The sequence below is a fragment of the Diuraphis noxia genome, unplaced genomic scaffold (assembly GCF_037042655.1).
Source record: "Diuraphis noxia isolate RWA-SAM2 unplaced genomic scaffold, SU_Dnox_SAM2 contig0004, whole genome shotgun sequence".
Classification (NCBI taxonomy): domain Eukaryota; kingdom Metazoa; phylum Arthropoda; class Insecta; order Hemiptera; family Aphididae; genus Diuraphis; species Diuraphis noxia.
This window is the reverse complement of record NW_028301714.1, coordinates 3,133,953-3,154,617: the sequence shown is the minus strand read 5'-3', so window position 1 is coordinate 3,154,617 and position 20,665 is coordinate 3,133,953. Positions and strand designations below refer to the sequence as shown.

The following is a 20,665-nucleotide window of genomic DNA, read 5'->3' as shown; positions in this document are numbered from 1 at the left end:
GTTTTTTTGTGCTTATAACCATTTGATTTCTACCAGCGGCGTTCACGACCCGAACAGTCGACGCAAAATTGGAATTTCGTGTTTACTCGGCAAATTAACTGATTCACGGGCTTTTATATTTGAACAGTTATGTACATAATGTAAAGTACGGAAAACCTGTTTATAATATTTTTTTTATTGTTGTTAAAAACAACTATGCTCGGTCGAAATATATGTATTTAGCTAATTTTCTAAATAACAGCGGTGGTATAATTCCCGTCACCCGGAGACACCACACCCATTGCAGGCATTATATCTATATAATGTATTTTTCTTACCACTTTTATATTCTGCGCTTCCCAAGGTGAGCCACTGCACTTGGTCTGTGGTTTATTATTCGTCGGACAGCACTCAAAACGGGGAAATAATATATACGATTGCGGGTACATAATGTAGTACGGATCTGCCCTCGTGTTTTATCACTTGCACGAACGCATACCTACGTGCAATTTCACCAAAAGTTCGGTTTCATATACATTGTGCATGTGTAGCCTTGAAAAAAATAAACATATATTTATTTTAGTGTGTATAAATTATTTAATACTAATTTACTAAATAAAATAAATATTACTGTATATTTTGTTTAAAAATTGTGTATAATATTGTAGAATTGTGTGTTTTTGGAAAATTAATAGGCAGTGAATTTTTTTATTATTAGGTATACCATAATAATATTATATCAGTATAACATCTATAAATGAAGTATCTACTACCATTCGTTATGAATAGCTTATTTGTCTTGTTTTTAAATATAATAACCAGATCAATAATGTTTATATTAAATGCTACTATTTTACTAAAATCACTGGTACCTATATTTAATTTGTTTAATGTAATTTATTGTTTAGTATTTATTAAACAATAAACTATGATGAGCTAATAGATTCTATAATTTGTAATATATTATTTTTTTATGTAAATTATTACATTTTTGAAACAAATAATAGTTTTTGACTATGCGCATCTGCCTTTAAAACCCAAATGATTACTAAACGTTACTTATCAGATGATTTTGCTATCATTATATTATCCAATAATTCAGTCTTTGTCAATAAATTCTTTAACATAACTTTTTAAGTAATATATTTGTGAGTATAATTTTTAATTTAATTATTAAGAGTTTTAAATTCTATACAACATCTTAAGACGGGACGCTTATATCACATTATAAATTGTATTAATACCCCCATGTATGGCTTGTATAAATAACGATAAAGCCAATTAAGGTTTAAGCAACATTATAGACGCATGTACGCAAATTAGGTAGGTAGTTATTTTCAAAATATTGTAAATAATCATTAGCTCTAAATATGGATAAGATATATTTAGGATTTAAAAAAAAACTCATTAAAACAGAAGTTGTCTATATATTGTTGATTTTTCTCTTTTGATAGTTTCTTGGGAGCTATGAAATAAGTTCATTAAACATAATGATAAGTATAAATACAATTTTCAGCAATAATTAAATTATCTTACTAATTATGGTAATCATTGTTCATCAATTCATCATACATTTTGGTTGTATCTAAAATACATCAACACTTAAAGAACAATTCAGAAAAATGTTTTTCATGTTAACTTGTGTACTAAGCGAATAATTGTCATAACCTGTAATTAAACATTAAATAACACATATTTTGTATGCATATAATATATCGTTTTGTAATATACTTTAAACTATAAAAAACTGTTACCATAAACGATTTTGTTGGATAAATTATTTGTACTGAATTTTAATTGAAAATTAATAGAAAATATTAACTGATGACACAGAATATGTTATTTTAAAAACCCTTACATTAATTGTACAAAAATAGCTGAGTATAATTATTAATTATTAGATACCTACTTATCGAATAATAGAGTAATATTATTAGTATTCATAAACTATGATATGTCTCCAAAAAATAATTAAGTATATATAATACCCTAATATAAAAAATCGTCTTTCGAGCGAATCGACCTGTGTAACGCGTTCGATTTCTAAACGATTTGGCGATTTTCCCATTGTACGCGTATCCGTATATATTGCATTATAATTTCATTGATGTTGGCTTAAAAAAATATAACATATAATTACTAGACAAAAAGTTTTAAAAAAATCGATCACAATGCATAATATTCATATAGGTACTATATTTGTGTATTATGCAATATGCATTATTATACTTACACCGTCGGTGGTATCTATAGGTATATATATAAAGTATATAGGCATATAATATAATATAATAATAACATTGGCGCGTGTAATCACGTCTCGGTCTTATTGTCCGCCTGCAGTCTATACGGAATTCTTGGAGACGCGAAGGAGGGAGTGAACGGCAGAGAAAACTGAAATATTAGAAAACCCGACGGACGCGGCGGCGGTGACAGCGACAGCGGCGAGCACACCACTGCTGTAGCATCAACGACGACGATGGTTGGATGGAAGGAATATAATAATAATGCACTTATATTATTATATTTACGTGTACACATACGTGCGACGAAGGAGTAAAAAAAAAAAACCGAGAGTCGGCGGCCGATCGATCGGGTCGTATATAATAATAACCGGTGTTCTACTACCACACGGGCGAGCGTGCGCGCGCCAGACAGCGTATATGTTGTGTTATATACATTGTAACGCGTCTAGTCCAGTCCGTGTAATTCCGGTGAACCGGATGGGTGTCCGTCGGTGTGATACAGTCGTGTGTTTTCGTAAAATATCGTTGTGATATTTAATCGAATCGTATGTAAACCTACAATTATTAGTGTCGAAATCAGTATACCTACGACGACGACCGCACGGTTTATTGGTGTATAATTTCGTTTTATAAAATAATAGTATACCGTGGTTCAGTCCCGGGCGACACCGTAGAGACGTGCTAGATTCTGCAGACAGGCATAATATATAATATTGTATAGGACTATTATACGTCGCGATCGCCGTAGTCTGTACCACCATATAGTCCGCGCAAGACAATCGGCGCGTGGGCCGTAATATACCTACACCGCGGCGGGATGTGTACATTATATGGTATATTTAACAACAGCTATAACGGTAAGTGTGGCATTTCCGAACTTGTTCTTGATATGATAAATATCATATTATGAATTATCACGCGTTTAATGTTATTTATCCGATGATAGGCGAAAACGAAAATATATAAATGCGACCTAAAGTTTCATGACGCGCCCGTTACTTGCAAGTACTATATTATATTGTATACCTAGGTACTCATATGTATATATATATACCGTGTATTCACCAATTTAGGGAACACTGAATTTCTCGGCCGTATTATTACGGTTAGGTTAGGTATTATTATTAGAGGTATATATTATAGCTGAGGTAGCGCAGCCAACGTGAAATCAATTTTTGAGGGGGAGGAGCTTGATGTCGACATTTTGACGACAATATTATACGAGGCGCTCGCCTGCAGTTCGTGTATTGTAAGCATTTGTATTTGGCGAATGATCTAATCGAATATTGATATTGGCATAATTAGTCATATTAATTGTTAATATATTATACGAGTATAAATTATTATACATAGTATACCTACATGCCTACGGTGGTAAATAAATGCATTGTGATCCCGTCGTTTTTGTGAACAAAAAGAAATGCTTTTAATTATCGATTCAATTAACATACTTTTTTAAACACTGATTGCAGTGCTTACACAATACGAATTGTTTTGGTACTAGGTATGTATAAATGTATAATATATTATGTTTATTTTACTGTTGTTCCCATCACTTGTAACCGGGTATTTAGGCTGATGATAAATTATCGTCCAAACAAACGTGCATATATTTATAATTATTTAATAACCCTCCAAATTATACACACTTAAAAATAGCCAAATGTCTTCAGATGAAACGCTATTAACAACAAAAACAAGGACAACAATAAAACGTCAAAAATAACCTTCTTTGGTTTTTTTAAAAAATATGTAATAGAAATAGAAAAATAATGGATACTCACGTTGTACTCTTGTACTATTAATATACAGTATTAATTGTATAGGTACGCGTGTGTACGATCTAAGAGAGTATTTTCTCGTGAAAAATTCAGCTAATCCTATCGTGGACCGTCGTGGTATAGCCATTATTTCTCACGTATACAATATCGCCTCCGCGTAGGCGTGCGTTCAAGTCTCTGCAGCATCGACACGGGTCCAACGACTTCTAGTTGTCTGGGATTTGTAAATAATGGATTCTGACCACCGTGTATAACATTATGTCGATGTAGGTTCTTTTTTAACATCACTGTGTATTCATCAATTAAAATATTATATTATTATTATCTCGTACTAAATATAATATTGTAGAAGCAATTATAAAATGACATTCATACATCAACAAAAATTTATAATATGATGATATACAGAGACATTAAAAAATATAAGAAGAAAATAGTTTTTATTTTAGTCCAAAATTATATTTAAATAACCAAAAATGAATTACTATATTTTCTAATACAAATATATACATACTTATATTTAAACCGTTTAAATTTCTAATTTAATAATGTGTATGTATAATATGATACAGATTGTATATTACTTGTAAAAAAAAATAATATGTTTAAATTGTTTGAATTAATGACGACTCGATAAAAAAAACCATATTTATATATGTGATTATAATGACTATATAGTATAATATAATATAATATAATATATTATGTAAAGACAATCAATGATTTTGTTTACTACGAATTTCATTTTTTATAGCTCTTCTGCCGGTGTTAACCGAAACGGAACCTGCACAACCTATACAATCACTGTTGATATTATATAAAGCCCAATGTCAGTTAATACTGTTTATAATATACTAATTTAGTATACGCTACTATGTATATAAAATACTTAATATGTTCACAAAATCATAAAATACCTGTATCTGATCATTCGATATCTATATTCTGTATAGTTACTCGTATTTTGTATAGTGCCTAGATAATATAATATACCATCACACGGTAATTTCAGATGTTTCGGTGGGTTACGGGTGTCGGTATACAAAGTTTTTATGAAAGTACCGAGGAGAATTCTGTAAACGCCTCTCGAAGGTATACAACAGCATACCTACACGAATAAAATTGTATATAATACAATTTTTTTTTCGAAGTGTATACTGTATAATGATAAATATCCTTTGATATCGGTTATACTAGCTATGACCAAAGATAAACCACGAACAGAATATCCATATTCCGTGACCAGACTTAAGAAGGAATTCGGACCCCTAGGACACGAATATACACGCGATATGAAAAACGTTACCAAGGTTGCCTGTTTTTTGATATCATATGAAATATTGTAGGTATCTATAATATATAAATAACGTATTTAGTTGTCCACAGTATGCCAGTCTTTCCAGGCAAACATTGCAGTCATTAGGTTTTGAAAGTATAGAAACACTAAGTGAAACTAAATAATTTTCAACTGATATAATAATAATTATATTGATATCAGTTTTTGTAAAAGATGTTACATCCTGTACAAAAATGTTCAGAGTTATTATAACTACACACTGACTGAAAGTAGGTGCTGAGCGCTGACCACAGCACGTATTCCGAAAACGATTAACGTTTGGTCGTATGCACACAAACCATTGTTATTTGTTAGAGGTCCCTTTGCCAAACAGCTAGTTTTCGCTGATTTCTTAATGTTAGATACCCATAACTACCTATATATGCTGCAGTACAATATATACATACATAATTAAGTTGAAAGTGACTATTATCATATGTAGTTTTGGACACACATAACATTTGCAATATCTGTATAGCACGCCTATATATAAATACAACATTTCACTACACGATATCATCGTCTCCAATAAAATTTAACAAAATATATTGGTACCTAATAGTATATACTTACATAAAAAAAAGAAAAATATAAACAAATATATTTTCTAATTTATCAATTCACGTATATATTGTTTATTGTATATATTTGATTGTAAGTAGGTATATAGCCGTATAGGTTATCAATTTGAATGCCAAAATATACCTATCTGATGTTAGAAGAAACAATAAATACTCGAGGAGAAGATAATATAGCTCATAATAATATATTAATATGTATTATGATAAAATAAAAAAGCGTGTACTAAGGAAAATATATTACATAAATAAATCCATCACATGCATTTAAGCTCGACGGGAAAAATTCATATTATTTTTTATTAATGATAAATCAACACAGTTAGCTGTAGTATAATATAAATAAAATGAAACCATATTATAACTAAATTTCTGTGTTAAGTGCCTTTCAAAAACACATAGGTACTTTATAATAGCGCGTGTCCTAATAGGATGACACCTTAACGGTGATGTGTTCTAGTCGTCTGTCATTATTGCATTGTATGTGTCCCCGTCTCCATAAAATATTATATGATGCATTGACGCCTATGGCTGTCGTGACAATGGAAAATACTCCGTTAAAGATAACATTTTGCACCGTTTTTCATATATACAGGCTGGTACACGATACATTTCAGTCGCCGTGGCATTCGACACGGACACATTTTACTATCGCAATAATACATTGGTATAATACCATCGAGTTGAGGCAACAATATATAAGCAACCGATAAACGCATTTGTATGATATATATAACAATAATATAATATTTATAATATGTTGTTTTGTATTGGACTTTGTGATCACGTTTTGGTCGTAAACGACGCTGCATTAAACTATTTTACCATTTTACCAAACTGTGTAAAGCCGAAAAGGTCAATCACATGGCCATGATTGATTCGTAGGAATCCGCCTGCAGAGTGAAAGTGTCGGGGCTTCAACGATAATATTCCAACCGCACAGACATATTATTCGATGTTATTTACGTAGATCAACGAACTAGAATATAATAATAATAATAATAATAATAATATAGTATATTATACCAATCGACTGCTAAATTGGTATATGCCATCTATATATGTTACTTATATACATAATGGTAGATTATTATTAGTCGCACGCGCTCTTTGACATAAGCCCCACGTGAATTTATCCAGACTATCAATTGAATAACAATAAAACGGAAAATTATAATCGTATTAAAGATTGGCTTTATGTATATATTATGATGTACAGCCATCATCACATACTGAATCGTAATAATATTTTTAAACACCGCTGCATACTTTATTAATATACAATATTACCCATTATATGTTGGCTAGCTGTTATACCTACAATACCGTCAATTTACCCCCGAGCCGCCAATAGATTTTATTTACATCATTAATTTATATCTTCTGTCCATTGTACACTGCAACTAAAAAATATGTTTGGCATTGATTAATACAAGTAGAATTGCTTCCAACGTCCATCACACATGCCTATCCAAAGCGCAATCCAACCTCAATAGTATCATTATTATTGTAATGGGGTTTATCGGAATTCCATATTATGTTCTTTATTGTTCATTTAAACGTCCTTCATATGACGTGGCAGTGACCTTCATAGTCATAAATATTCCAGTCATAAACAAACAGTTAACAAGGGAATAGTTGTACATGTCTACACACTTACGATATAAGCAGATACATGTGTATAACTATTACCTACCAAATAATATATATATATATATATATATATATTCTGTAGAATAAACCACGCTTGTTTACATAATTAGACTATATAGTTGAGCTGAGTAACCTAGTTGGTCAAAAGATCGTCAATTATATTGTTGATACAACGCTATATTTAAAATTAATATATTTATTATTATGTGTATTTTTGTATATGATTAATGATTATACTGAAAAGTTATTCTAATAAATTGATTAATATTTATATAATTCCAAAGACTGGACTGGGCAAATAAATTGAATTGCAGTGTTTTTACGTACCTATTCAGTATTCACGTATATTATGAACATGATAATGAAATTAATAGAAACTATTATTAAAATATTTTACACGGAAAATAACGAGTTGATCACTTAAAAATTACTTTTAAGTATCAAGAGGTAAAAAATATGAAATATTATGTACTAAAAACGTTTTCAATTTTGGTTTGATAATTAATAACTGCCATTTTTCATAAACTATGTTATTAAACATTTGGAAAAAATAATTGTATGATTTAAAAATATACTTACATCAGCTTTCTTTTATTTGTTGATATAGGCCTACCAAGAAGCAATACAGAGCAAGCGAGACATCCGTGAGGCTCTTGAAGAAGCCAATCACAAGTTGGTCCATGTAAATAGCACTGGGCCTAGGGTAGTGCATCAGAGTACCAAAAATAAAAAAGTGACAGACACAGAAGATACCAGACACACAAGAGAAGTTCAAAAAGATGGTAAAATCGTTACCGAAACATCAAAAACCACCGAGCATGAAGAGGTAACGTATTTCTAAATTAAATGATTTAATACATTTTATCCATTCAAAAGTGTAGGTAATAGTAAATTAAAAGTTCTAACTAAAATTGATTACTTTAAATATGTAAATATAATTATACTTTTATTATTTAATATACTTAAATATATATAAATATAAATATTTTATTCGTTTATTAATCAACAGATAATTTTTACACAGTACAATATGCATTTTACTTTCGCAAATTAATATTACAAATAATTAAATTTATTAGAGCCTATTTCTAGTTTCTATATTCACTATTGGCACATGTTTCTTTTAGAAAACAGTTCTATCGTTTGGACTAAGTGACTATATTATTAGAATTGTATTTGACTGCAGATTTATGAATTTCAATAATTAATAATACGACTGTTTAACGTTATAACTGCAATTGATATTATAATAATGAATTGTGTTTTCATAGGTAAATGGAGTTGATGAACCAGACAGTGTTCCGTTGCCACCTTCAGCACTACAAGAGTCGTTGCGTGAAAGTTCGCATCGATACGCCAAGACCAAGGATCAAGAGTTGGTTGAGTATTTAGCGGACGGTGAGAAAATTGGAGAGCAAATGCGTTACGAAGCGACCAACGAAGAAGGAGATCGACTTGGTGATATCAATCAACTGCAGATGATGACAAATGCGGGTGAATTGGTAGGTTGGGAGAGCTTATCGGAAAGAATACGCAAGATGCGTGATAGACAACAGCATCCGGTTGCCGGGAAAACTCTAGCTGACTTCGATGAAGAAGAACGTACAAGAAAAGTTAGTATAGTAAACTATTATAACTATACATATTAATAAATTACTTCTAAATTATAATTATTATAATTTTTTAATAACTTTTTTTTTTATAGGTGGAAACAGCTAAATGGCTAGAGCATCATTTTGGCAGCGAATCAACTAGGTCGTCTACCGGAAACTTATCAGAAGAAGAAGAAGAGGATAATCGAGGTCATCAAAAGACTACGTCAAATAGTTTCATAAATGTTACTATGAAATCAACAGAAACGCCAGCCAATGGATACTTCAAAGGAGTGTCTGAATGGAAAAATAATGATTCGCCACCTATCAGGCCCCCGATCAGAAAAAAAAGAGAACAAAAAACCGAAATTATTAAAAACTCTGTTAATGAATTAGAGTCATCTCCATTGTTCAATTCAGTACAACAAAGGGTCCAGGGATACGAAATGACAAAAGATAAATTGTCTGGACGGAATGCGATAAATGGTTTTAACCAATCGCATCACAATGGATATGTTCAGGTGAGATATCCGTTAACCATTCGCAATAATTTTGTTGATAATTTTGAATATACCTAAATTGAATAATATTTTTTTTTTATATAAATACAAATAATACATAGTGTAAAAAATATGTTATAATATGTAAAAAAGGTGACTTGCGCCTCAGCTAGATATGTAGTAGGCAATACACACAAACACAAAATCATTAGTACTTAAGTAACATTAAATATTGTTAGATGAAATCTAAAGCCCCATTGTAGTTGATAAATAAGAATACCTCGACATTGGAAGAATATCAAATACTCAATTAAATTTATTGTTAACAACTTATCTTGGTCAACCCCCAAATTTAAGATACAAATATTTCAAGAATGCACTCTTCGATTGAAATTCGATATGGAAGCCAATAACAAGCGTGAAGATGTTTTAGATAAACATCTGAAGTAAAAAAAAAAAAATAACTGAAACGTAAACCACACCCTAAAATATCAAATATACCTACCTATAGTAACAGTAGTACCTACAGATAATAAACTGATACACTAAAGCTAAATTTATACCTGCTATCATTGATAGACCACTATACAATATCAATAAACTTTATGTTGATTATGATAATTTCAAATTTATGATATAAAATCATTTTCAAGTATTATATTAATCATATTAATAGCTGTAAAACATAACATTAATTATTTTGTTTAATATAGATTATAGATACGAATTTTATAATAAAAAGTGATGTCAATATTATCAATATGTACTATACAAATATACGTGTCATCTACATAAATTTTAACACAATACATTTTTTCTTTTAATAAAAAAAACAATTAAATTCAGATTTTTTAAGTGGTAAATTATTCATATTTTATAACTATATAGCCATATAGGTACTTATTACATTAATAATTTTTTATTTATTTGAATGTTTCTCTGTAATATTATGATAAAATCAATTAGTTTTCACAAAACCACAAAATTTAGTTATAATTCCTCATTTAAAATAGGTAGTCTAAATTATTGTAGTTCATTGTAATCTTATTTAAAAAGTGATATAATATTTCTGTGATGTTAAAAATATTTGTATCATTAAATATTAATTTTTATTGTAATTTCTAAGACAAATTGTCATAAAAGTTAATTTTTAAGCATTAAGATATACCTAAAATTTAATTTCATACACTTTTTATAACAAATTAATAATTTTGGTGTTAAATAAGTATAAAACATTTTAAAGCGTCATTACTTATTACCATATTCGATACAAATTTCGATAATGTACGATATTTGATACTTTAAGTGATAAATCATATCTTTGTTTCTTATAATTCTTATAAGTATTTTAAATGATGGTGATAATCCATATTACATCACTGTAATTAAATTTATCTATTGACTATTTTGTACATTTTTGTCAACTATTTTGACTGCCAGTGTAATTAATTGAATATAATATTTAGTTAAAATATTTTATCTAGGTACGTTTGAAACAGGCAATAAAATAAAAGGATAATTCATTTAAAAATATCAGTTTTGTTGCACATGTATGTTATGTATATAGGTAGTAAAATATTATGGATTATAATATGTATATTGTATAATGTATAATTTGTAATAGCTATGATAATTTAAAGTAATAAATAAACAGGTTTATAAGATGTATTGTAATACCATTCTTCGAATAATTGTTTTATAAGATATAGATAAATATTTTACATTTTCATGTAGGTATATCAAAAATAATAAAATCCACGTTAACATAGTATATTTGTTTTCTTATAAGTTATAATTTATTTTAAATCTATAGTTAATCGTATTAAGAAATTGTTGAATATACATTATACTTCCTAATTAAAATTGTTGATGAAGTACTTTATGTGAATTAGATTCTATGTATAATATTATCACCATGGGCACCTTTAGTCCATAAGTAACTTTTCAAGAGGGTCAAAACAACAGAATTCTTAAATGTTTTATTTTATGCTATCAACATAATTCTAATATTTATTACATTTTAAATTCATATAATTTTTTTCCAGAGGGGGGAAATTGCCCCGTCATGACCCCTCCCCCCTTCCAAATGGGCGCCTATGACTATTATCACTAAGGCTCTCAATTGTATGCATTTGGATATTTTTATTTATTAAATTAAAAAATAGCTAGGTAAGATACAAATTTGAATCTTAATCTAATGTGTTGGAGTGTTGGTATGCAAAATTAAATGTTGCATATTTGGAAAATTTTTAATTTGTATGCATATTTCAGTATTTTTCTAAAATATAATGCATATTATTTATGAAAAAATAGTACCTATTTTATTAAGTTATTAATACTAATACTTATAACGCTAAGTCATACGTACAACTCGCGGATGTGAAAAAAAACTTAGCTGAAAATCGACATGCATTTTTATTTGAAAATATAACCAAGTCTTTAATAGTTAACTGTAACTCTCCATGTAATTTTGAAATTTTATAAAAATATATTAAATTTGTTTCGATTGATTTTTGTTCGTGAATTTTTATTTAGATACAATATACAATATTGAATACATCATACAAAATACAATTAAGTTATATCAAATTTAATTCGTTTTTTTATTCCATATTAATTATTTAATGAATTACATTCATTTTTAAACTAAATAAATTTAATTAAAATGCATTTTTGTTTACATATTTTCACATATTTTTACATATTTGAATGAAAATCAGTGCACATATGCATGCATATTTCGTACATTTTTAGTGCATATAATTCCGGGCCCTAATTATCACTAATAATTGATTCAATATAGGTAAATTGTCTAAACGTGCTGTAACTATATATGTATAGGTTATGCAGTGTGAATAATAAAATAGTTAATACAACACTCGTATCAATCTTCTGTGAAGATTATAATATGTTTTAAATACGTTAACGGAAGCAAACCGTTTTTTACCAGTTTATACTTACATTATAAGCGTGCATTTTGCTTAAAAATATTCCATATGTAGTCACGTTATTTTCATAAAAATAGTAACTTTACGCCTCTTACCATGGTTATGGTTATTTAATTGCACATCACCTGAAGCAGCAGTAATACTGTTATAATGCGACACGACGATTATTCTGCTGCAATGGGTCTAACCGGGAAGGGAGGGAGTTAGGAGGAGAAGGAGGTCTTAAACTTTATGGATAAAAAAAAATCTTCTTGTTCTTAATACAATATATAATTATAACAATAAAAATGATGTAATAATGACAATAATAATAATAATAATAATGACTATGACGATTATTGCGTTGAACGACGAGTTAATTTTTTAATTTTTTTTTCATTATTATTTATTATTATAACCATGTTTTTCCTATTCCCGCAGACTACAGCTGCCGACCGACGTCACGACGAAACCGATTCGCCGGCGCCGTCGGACCCGTACCGGTCGTGGGACCACCGCCGGCGGCGATCGGCGGACGGCCATCGCAATAACAAACCGACGGCCGCGGTGGCGCCAGAACCGAAACCAGACTATTCGCCGGAACCCGAACGGCGGGCCAGCAACGGGTCGTCGACGGCGGGCGGACGTTCGAAAAAGGTGTACCAAAAGACGAGGTTTGCGGCGGATGCGCGACCGGCGCCCGACAACGGCGGCAACGGTAAACAGGAGCGGAAGAAATCGTTCGGCGAATCGTTCCGGCGGCTGGTGGGCAAGTTCACGGGCGGGCACGGCAACAAGTCGGACGCCGATCGGAAGAAAAACCGGAAGAAACCGGAATCGTCCGAGCGACGGCACGCCGACAGCGGCGACGACGGCGACTACGGTTACGACGGCGACGACGGCGAGAACACCTACAGGAGTTACGACGGCGGCGTCAGGCCAGCCGCTGACCGCCATCAACGGTTGTTCGGCAGCACGCAGACGTTGGACAGACACCGAGCTGGACGGACGGCCGACAACAAACGTAGCAATAAGGCGCGCGACGACGACTACGACTACGACGAAGACGACAACGACGACGACATTGACGGGTACAACGGGCACCGCGGTCAGCACGTCAGAGGACAATCGCCGGTGATGAACGGCGGTGGCAGGACCGGCAACGGAGTGCACAGATACTATTTGGGCGAAGATCCGTTCGGAGGTAGCATTTACGGCCGCGAGAGGGAATACGACGGTGGAAAGCGCAGATCGCACAAGAAGAACGGCGGCGGCACTTACGACTCACCGCAACACCATCACCAAACTCATTACGTCCAGAGGTAATATCAAAATCCCTGCCACGTTATTATCCTTAAGTTTTTACCTGCGTCGCTCCAGGTTAGGGCAGATCCTGAAATGTATAGGTTTTTGCCTTTCCACCACGACAGTCTTATTTGTTTTTTCATCGTTACCGCACACTAACTCGATAACGTATAGTTTTAAACTTTTCGGCGAATTTTTTTTTTACCATCATATAATTATTACGATAATTCAACCTCAAGTCACAAGACTAAAGTTTATATTAATTATTGGAAATTTAATTCTGGCGATTATTTAAAAAAAATTTATTTTAATACAGCCTATTATAGTCGAGTACGGAGTAACTAATACCAGTGTACTGCTATCATGCATAATATCAAAGTAATCGTATTTTTACTTTTCGTTTTAGTTATTTAGTTCGTAGAATACTAATTATTTGATCTCACACTATTAAGAAAATATAATATAATAACTGTTATAAACTTATAACTGTTGTAAGACAAATAATTGAACAAAGGATCCGAGTACCTAACCTTCCTATTTATTGTGATGTATTTTAAACTTTATTTTTTTTATAATACTTCATCAAACATTTTATAATATTTAACTCTGATAAGTGATAACAGATAAATATATAAGCTATATTTCTTACTTTGCCATTTTGATCTAGTTATCGAATAGATTATGTTGTATTACTATATTTACTAATTATATAAATGTAAAATATACATACCTAATCAGTTATTATCATAGAGTATAAAATATAAAAATTATTTTACTAAAACAGCGTCCTAATGATATTTTTAATATAATATCCTAATGTATTATTGGACTTAGCGACAATTAATTATTTGTATTATGTAAAAATAGTATTAGGTGGCTCAATTTTTGTTTTTTTTATCTTAATTCATAATAAAATAAATTAATATTACTTCGCGTTTATCTAAATATATTTATGCATAACCCATATAATATATCTTTTAACCTACGAATCATATACTCCGTCACCACTCATGTTAACTATTGATACTTATCGATTTACAATTTTCGGTCGATATTATTTCGTTACAATGACAATGATTATAAATAATAAAAATCCGAGATCATTTCCATTGTTATTGTGTATACGATTCAGCATCACAATATGGCAACAAAAAAACGATGGCCCTACGCTTTACAAGTCGTATCGTAACAATCAACCGTGTATAACATTATTAGCATAGAATAGAACACTCCTTTAAATATTAAAACGCCAACATGATTATTAGCCTGTTTTTTTTTTTTTTGTATCTACAAGGAGGCTGGCGAAAATTGATAAACGCACACGGACTTGATTGTCAGTGCCGTGTGCTAATATCTTAAAAAGGCGAAACCTGTTTTTATTTTTTTAAATAAAGTATTTACATTAATTGCTACAAGCTGATTTCGCACGAGGCGTGTCTCGTGTCTGCTGTCGTTGTGTTGTTATTATTATTTGCGTGTGCGAATGAAAGTGAACTGCGGGCTACAATTTCCCCGTGCGAGGGAGACATGCCACAGAATATACTTATAGATTTGCGTAGGCCACAGACGATTTCTCTGAGATTTGCGGAAGCTTTGAAATAGACGCACACATACACACTCAATCGCAGTGATTTTTGTCAGTTTATGACACACCTAATTACATTGTGCGCAATACGTCGAACTAGATTATATTGGACGAAATCCACTCAATTAGGAATAATATTTTTTTAGATTTAAAGTTTATTTTATCAATATTGTGTCTATTCTTTTGAGATAAAATATTATATTCAGGCGTTATCTAAACAAATACTTAATACATAATATATTTTTAGTTAACATTCATATTAACGGTTTAAGTCTGCACTTGTTTTTTCGAGTGCAAAATGCACTACGATTACGTTTTGTGTAATCCCATGTACAATTAGGTGTCATTTGAAAATTTTGTTAAATTAGTTAACAAATAATATTGTTTTGATTTTAATTATTTATATATAATTCCCTACGTTGTATTTCCGTACAATGTACAAATAATATAAAAAGTATAGCTATTATATTAATTTAAAAAGTTTCAATAGGATTTTTATAGTTCAAACTAGTTAAGCTCTAATAATGTTTCTAATTTGTAATTAAATTTTGATTTAGTTAATTTATAATATCATCCAAAATCTAATTATAGAACACTTAATCAAAAATAATATTAATGCTTTACGCACATAGGTAATTTAAATTTCCAAGTGTAAGTTTCTAGTTTGACATTTTCTATGTCAATGATTGACTTCTCCTGTATTCGTAGGTAGGTTTCATTATAAAGTTTTAACAATTAACAAATTATAATAAAATATTAGTCATGATTATAGAATTACGCGTATTAGACAATCTAATGATTAGACGAATATCCTCAGGCTATATTATTAAAATAATAGAGTAAAGAATAGATTTAAAAAACCGACCTTGGATTTGGATACCACTTAAAATATAATCATTCGAAATTGGCAATGGCCAAGTCTTTTAATTGTTTTAATATATTATATAGACACATTTCCCTGGTATAGTGACCACCATAATACTATTATAGTTGGTAGTAACACACGCAGTTTAGATAATTTCGAAATATACATTGTGTGACACTATTACGCACTGTGGCTAGTCGATACTCCGTTTTCGGTGCTTTCAAGGTCGAGGCACGGCACTTCATTTACGTAGGGACCAATTATTCACGAGAAAATAATGTAATTAATTTGAAACGTTGCGTTGTAACACACCTACGTCCTGTTTCAAACCTAAACCTACCTGATGACATACATCGTCTAGTTTTGACTTGTTTACGTTTGTTTTCCACGACATATTTCCACGGACCGACAACAGCACGTAGAAAACGCCCACGTTAAAAATCCAAATCAGGAAATATACGGCTACTTCTTATTTCCTACGATATAATGTCACCATAACTTGACTAGATAGCGCAATTAAAACATTTTTTTACTAGAATATTAGATTTAAAAAAAAATCAATTGTAGATAGGTACTACCTATTTGTACATAATATTAAATGAATTACCGCAAGTACCTACCTATTAAGTAAACTATATGTAATACATACCCATAATGTCATGTCTCATGTAGGTACCTATACCTACTACATTTCATCAACACATTTTAGTCACTGGTGATTAATCAGGTTAATATAATAATATATTGAAAATTGAAATATAAAACGCGAATCAAAAAGTAAATGTTGATATTAATATTTTTAGTGAATAGTGTTATTCAGTTATATAGACTAAAAAATAAATGTTGCAGGACTATACCAGTGAACACGACCAGTACTACATTGGGTCGATTTAGTAAGTCCACGGGACGTCTGTTAGCTGACGATAACAACAGTAACGTGTCGGATAGAGCACAAACGTTGCCGAGAAAACTCCGAACGGAGAGCAAAATAAAAAAGCAGGTAAACTAATTTAATTAAAATCATTCGTATAGACCGTACAGTTGACCTGCACCCTAATCTAACCTGCAAAGTTGTCGTGTATCAAGATTATTGTCCGCATCTATCTAATAGTGATCTGAGTAAGAAAGTCGAATTTGAGCTAATTTTCAGTTCAATATTATAAAACATAGATATCCCTAGTACTGGCTATTACCATGGCGGATTAAATAGTACCTATATTTAATCTATGCTATTACTAACATTTGCCATGCCACAGACCATAGATCTATCATCTATATAACTATTATAGATTTTGATATAATTTATCTAGTTTTTACGATTTAAAAATAACGATTTCCATCGTGACTTTTATAAACCGAATTGTATCCAAGTCTTTGCATTCGTAAACGGTCAATATTATTTTAATAATTATTACGTACTTATATGCTTATTACTTACCAGCTATAAATACTTATAATTTAAAATTAAGTAGACCTATCGTAAAAATGTCACAAACGTAGACTCAGTATATTAATAAACACCGTGGCTCTTTGCTCGTCCCACTCCGTGTCTGCCGTCAAACTTTTAAATATTTTCGGTAATTATTCGTCCAAAATTCGACTTTTACGTATCGATAATATTCCACTTTGTCCTGTAACTATATATATAAAATTATAAACTGATTAATAATTATTTAAATAAAAAATAATAATAATAAGTGAACTTTGATAAAATAATTCGCCGGGCAGTCGCATAATACGCTATAATAATATTTAAACGGCACATTACAATAATTCGGTTTCGTTACCATCACAGGTGCACGCGTCCCGGGAGAACGAATACGGCGGCGTTACTAACCGGTCGGCGGCCAACTCAGGAAGCATGATCAACGTGTCATTCGCCAACGGGCCGACGAAACCGCAACGGACGTTCTCGAAACCGTCGTTGCTCCGGAGCCAGAGCTTCAACGTGCAACCGGATCAGGGACACCTGCAGACGCGCCGGTCGGTGAGCACGTTGCACCGGCTAGAAGAGTCACCGCCGCCGCTCAAGAGCCCGAACATCGTGAGCATGTTGAGCAGGAGCACCAAGGACCTGTCGGTGGGCGCGGACGACGGGTACAGATCGCTGTCCGGCAGTTGGGCCAGCCCGGGAGAGTTGAGCAACGGCGGCGGCACTGGCACTGCGTACCGGCGGGACGATCCGAAGAAAAAGATCTTCATGAAGGGCCTGCTGGACCACGCGCCCGAGCTGTACAAGACGCTCAGCTACCAGGAGGACGCGACCACCGCCGGCCGGCGTTATTCTCCCGTCAAAATGGACAGGCCGTATTCGAGCAGCGGCCACTCGTCGTCGCCGACCATCAGGCACCGCGGAGGCGGCGAGGTGACCAACCGGAGCGTGACGCGCCGTGGCAGCAAGGACGATTACACCGAGACGGTGCGGATCACATCCAAGTCTGACGATCCTTACCGGCCAAGCGTCACCAACACGGTGCAGAACTTCACCAAGAAAAAGGTGCCCAGGGACGGCCGGGTGGAGACCATCGAGTCGACCGAGACAAAGACCGTGACCAAGAGCCGGTACAACGGAGGCGACACCATCAACGGGTACAATAACGGTGTCGGCGGCGGCGGCGGCGGAGTGGTGATCGAGGTTAGGAACGGCAGGAACTGATTGTAATATCAATACGGCGAAACCTCTAAATACCGGACACCATCGGTCGCTGACAATTTATGAGCAGTTCGGAGTTGTTCGCAATTCAGAGGGCTCACTTTGGTCATGTCTATTCCCAAAAAAAAACTTCCACCACAATGTTAGGAGAGGTTTCACTGATGTAATGATGATTATACAATATATGAGGTCAGCCGTTTTTTATTAAATATTGTCACCATCGACACACCTTCGATCGTTATTATAATAATATAATATTTCATACACTTATATTACTATCAATAACCAAAAATATTAAAATAATTTATGTGCGAGAAAATGATATATTATATGTTGTTGTTTCTACTGGTAAAAATACCGAATATAATATTTTGTTATTAGCTCTATAATACACCTAGTACCTAGGTATACCTATATATAAATAATATATGTATTTATGTCATAATCGTATATATATATATATGTATAATGTATCAAGATCGTAGCTTTAAAGTTTATGATCATAATCGATAATATAGTTATTAATTATACGTATATTTTTTTGTACCTATCTAATTGTTTTTAACATAATAATATTATCGTTGTATTTTTATTATACAGAGTTAATAATTATTACATTGAGGAACCGATAACAAGAACCCATGCCATTAATACATTTTATATTTTACTTTATTATTATTGCTACTAATGAAAAAAAATATAAAACTACTGTCCAGCGACTAATTTATTTTTAACAGACATTTATATTTAAATTTAGTTAATTGTGTCGCACACGACGTGTAAGTACTAAACATTTGTAAATAGGTAATTATTGTTTTATTATAATATCGCTCAATAACGTTGTGATTTTTTTTTTTTTAATGTACTATGAGTGATTTAAATTAGTGTATGAGAGGTGTTAATAAAAATTAACGCTACTCGTGTATGTTTGTACTGCGTTTAAAATAAAATATAATCTTAAAACAAAAATATGATTGGTATTACCAAATGACTGTCTGAAAAAAAATACTAGATAGCCACTATGGGTCACCTTTTTTTCTGTTTTAACCACTATGGGTAACTTACGGTAGTATATGCAGCATTTAGTTCGATTAGTTTTACACAATGAGTAAATAATTTAAATAATTTGCTTAACAGTTTTTATATAATTAGTTGTTTTATTTTTTATATGATTAATAATTGAATTTATATCTATTAAAAATTACCAACAATTGATCAACTATGTGTATTGAAATGGTAGTAAATAAGATTTATTTTGTAAAACAAAAACATTTCAGGGGAGGGGGCAGAACCCTACACCAGGGTACGCCACTGATTACCTAAATATACTCGAGAGTAAATATAAATATAAAAATAAAAATCATTATCTTATACACTTCTCGTTTTCATTTAGTAGCTAAAAAAATCCATTAGTCATTTTCATTTCAAATTTTTGTATTTGAATGAATTTTACTTGTACAATAATATAAGTTAAACTATGTTCCTGTATATCAGGGGTCTCCAACCTACGGCCAAGCTAATTAATGTTCTGAAAATAATATTATATTAGTTTTCTTGTTTTTAATTTATTTTTCTTTTGGCGTTATTCATAAAAACTTATAATAGTCATACATAATATATAATACTAACACTAACTATTAATAGAAAAAGTATGTTACATTGAAC

At 31.7% G+C, this 20,665-nt stretch overlaps 1 protein-coding gene across 3 annotated transcripts in view; it reads left to right on the top strand.

Moving 5' to 3' along the window:
* The window catches only part of LOC107167977 (uncharacterized), a 59,498-nt gene extending 39,529 nt beyond the window's left edge, over positions 1 to 19,969 (top strand). For 2 of the 3 annotated variants that reach the window (XM_089225282.1, XM_089225281.1), the window contains 6 exons: positions 8,181 to 8,399; positions 8,845 to 9,186; positions 9,279 to 9,686; positions 13,034 to 13,914; positions 17,197 to 17,347; positions 18,143 to 19,969. In XM_089225282.1, coding sequence (XP_089081408.1) covers positions 8,181 to 8,399; positions 8,845 to 9,186; positions 9,279 to 9,686; positions 13,034 to 13,914; positions 17,197 to 17,347; positions 18,143 to 19,003 — 2,862 coding nt within the window. In that variant the 3' untranslated portion in view covers positions 19,004 to 19,969. Of the gene's footprint in view, positions 1 to 2,678; positions 3,083 to 8,180; positions 8,400 to 8,844; positions 9,187 to 9,278; positions 9,687 to 13,033; positions 13,915 to 17,196; positions 17,348 to 18,142 lie in introns of those variants that run through there. The other variant, XM_089225283.1, reaches the window with a different exon arrangement.
* The last annotated feature ends 696 nt before the right edge of the window (positions 19,970 to 20,665 follow it).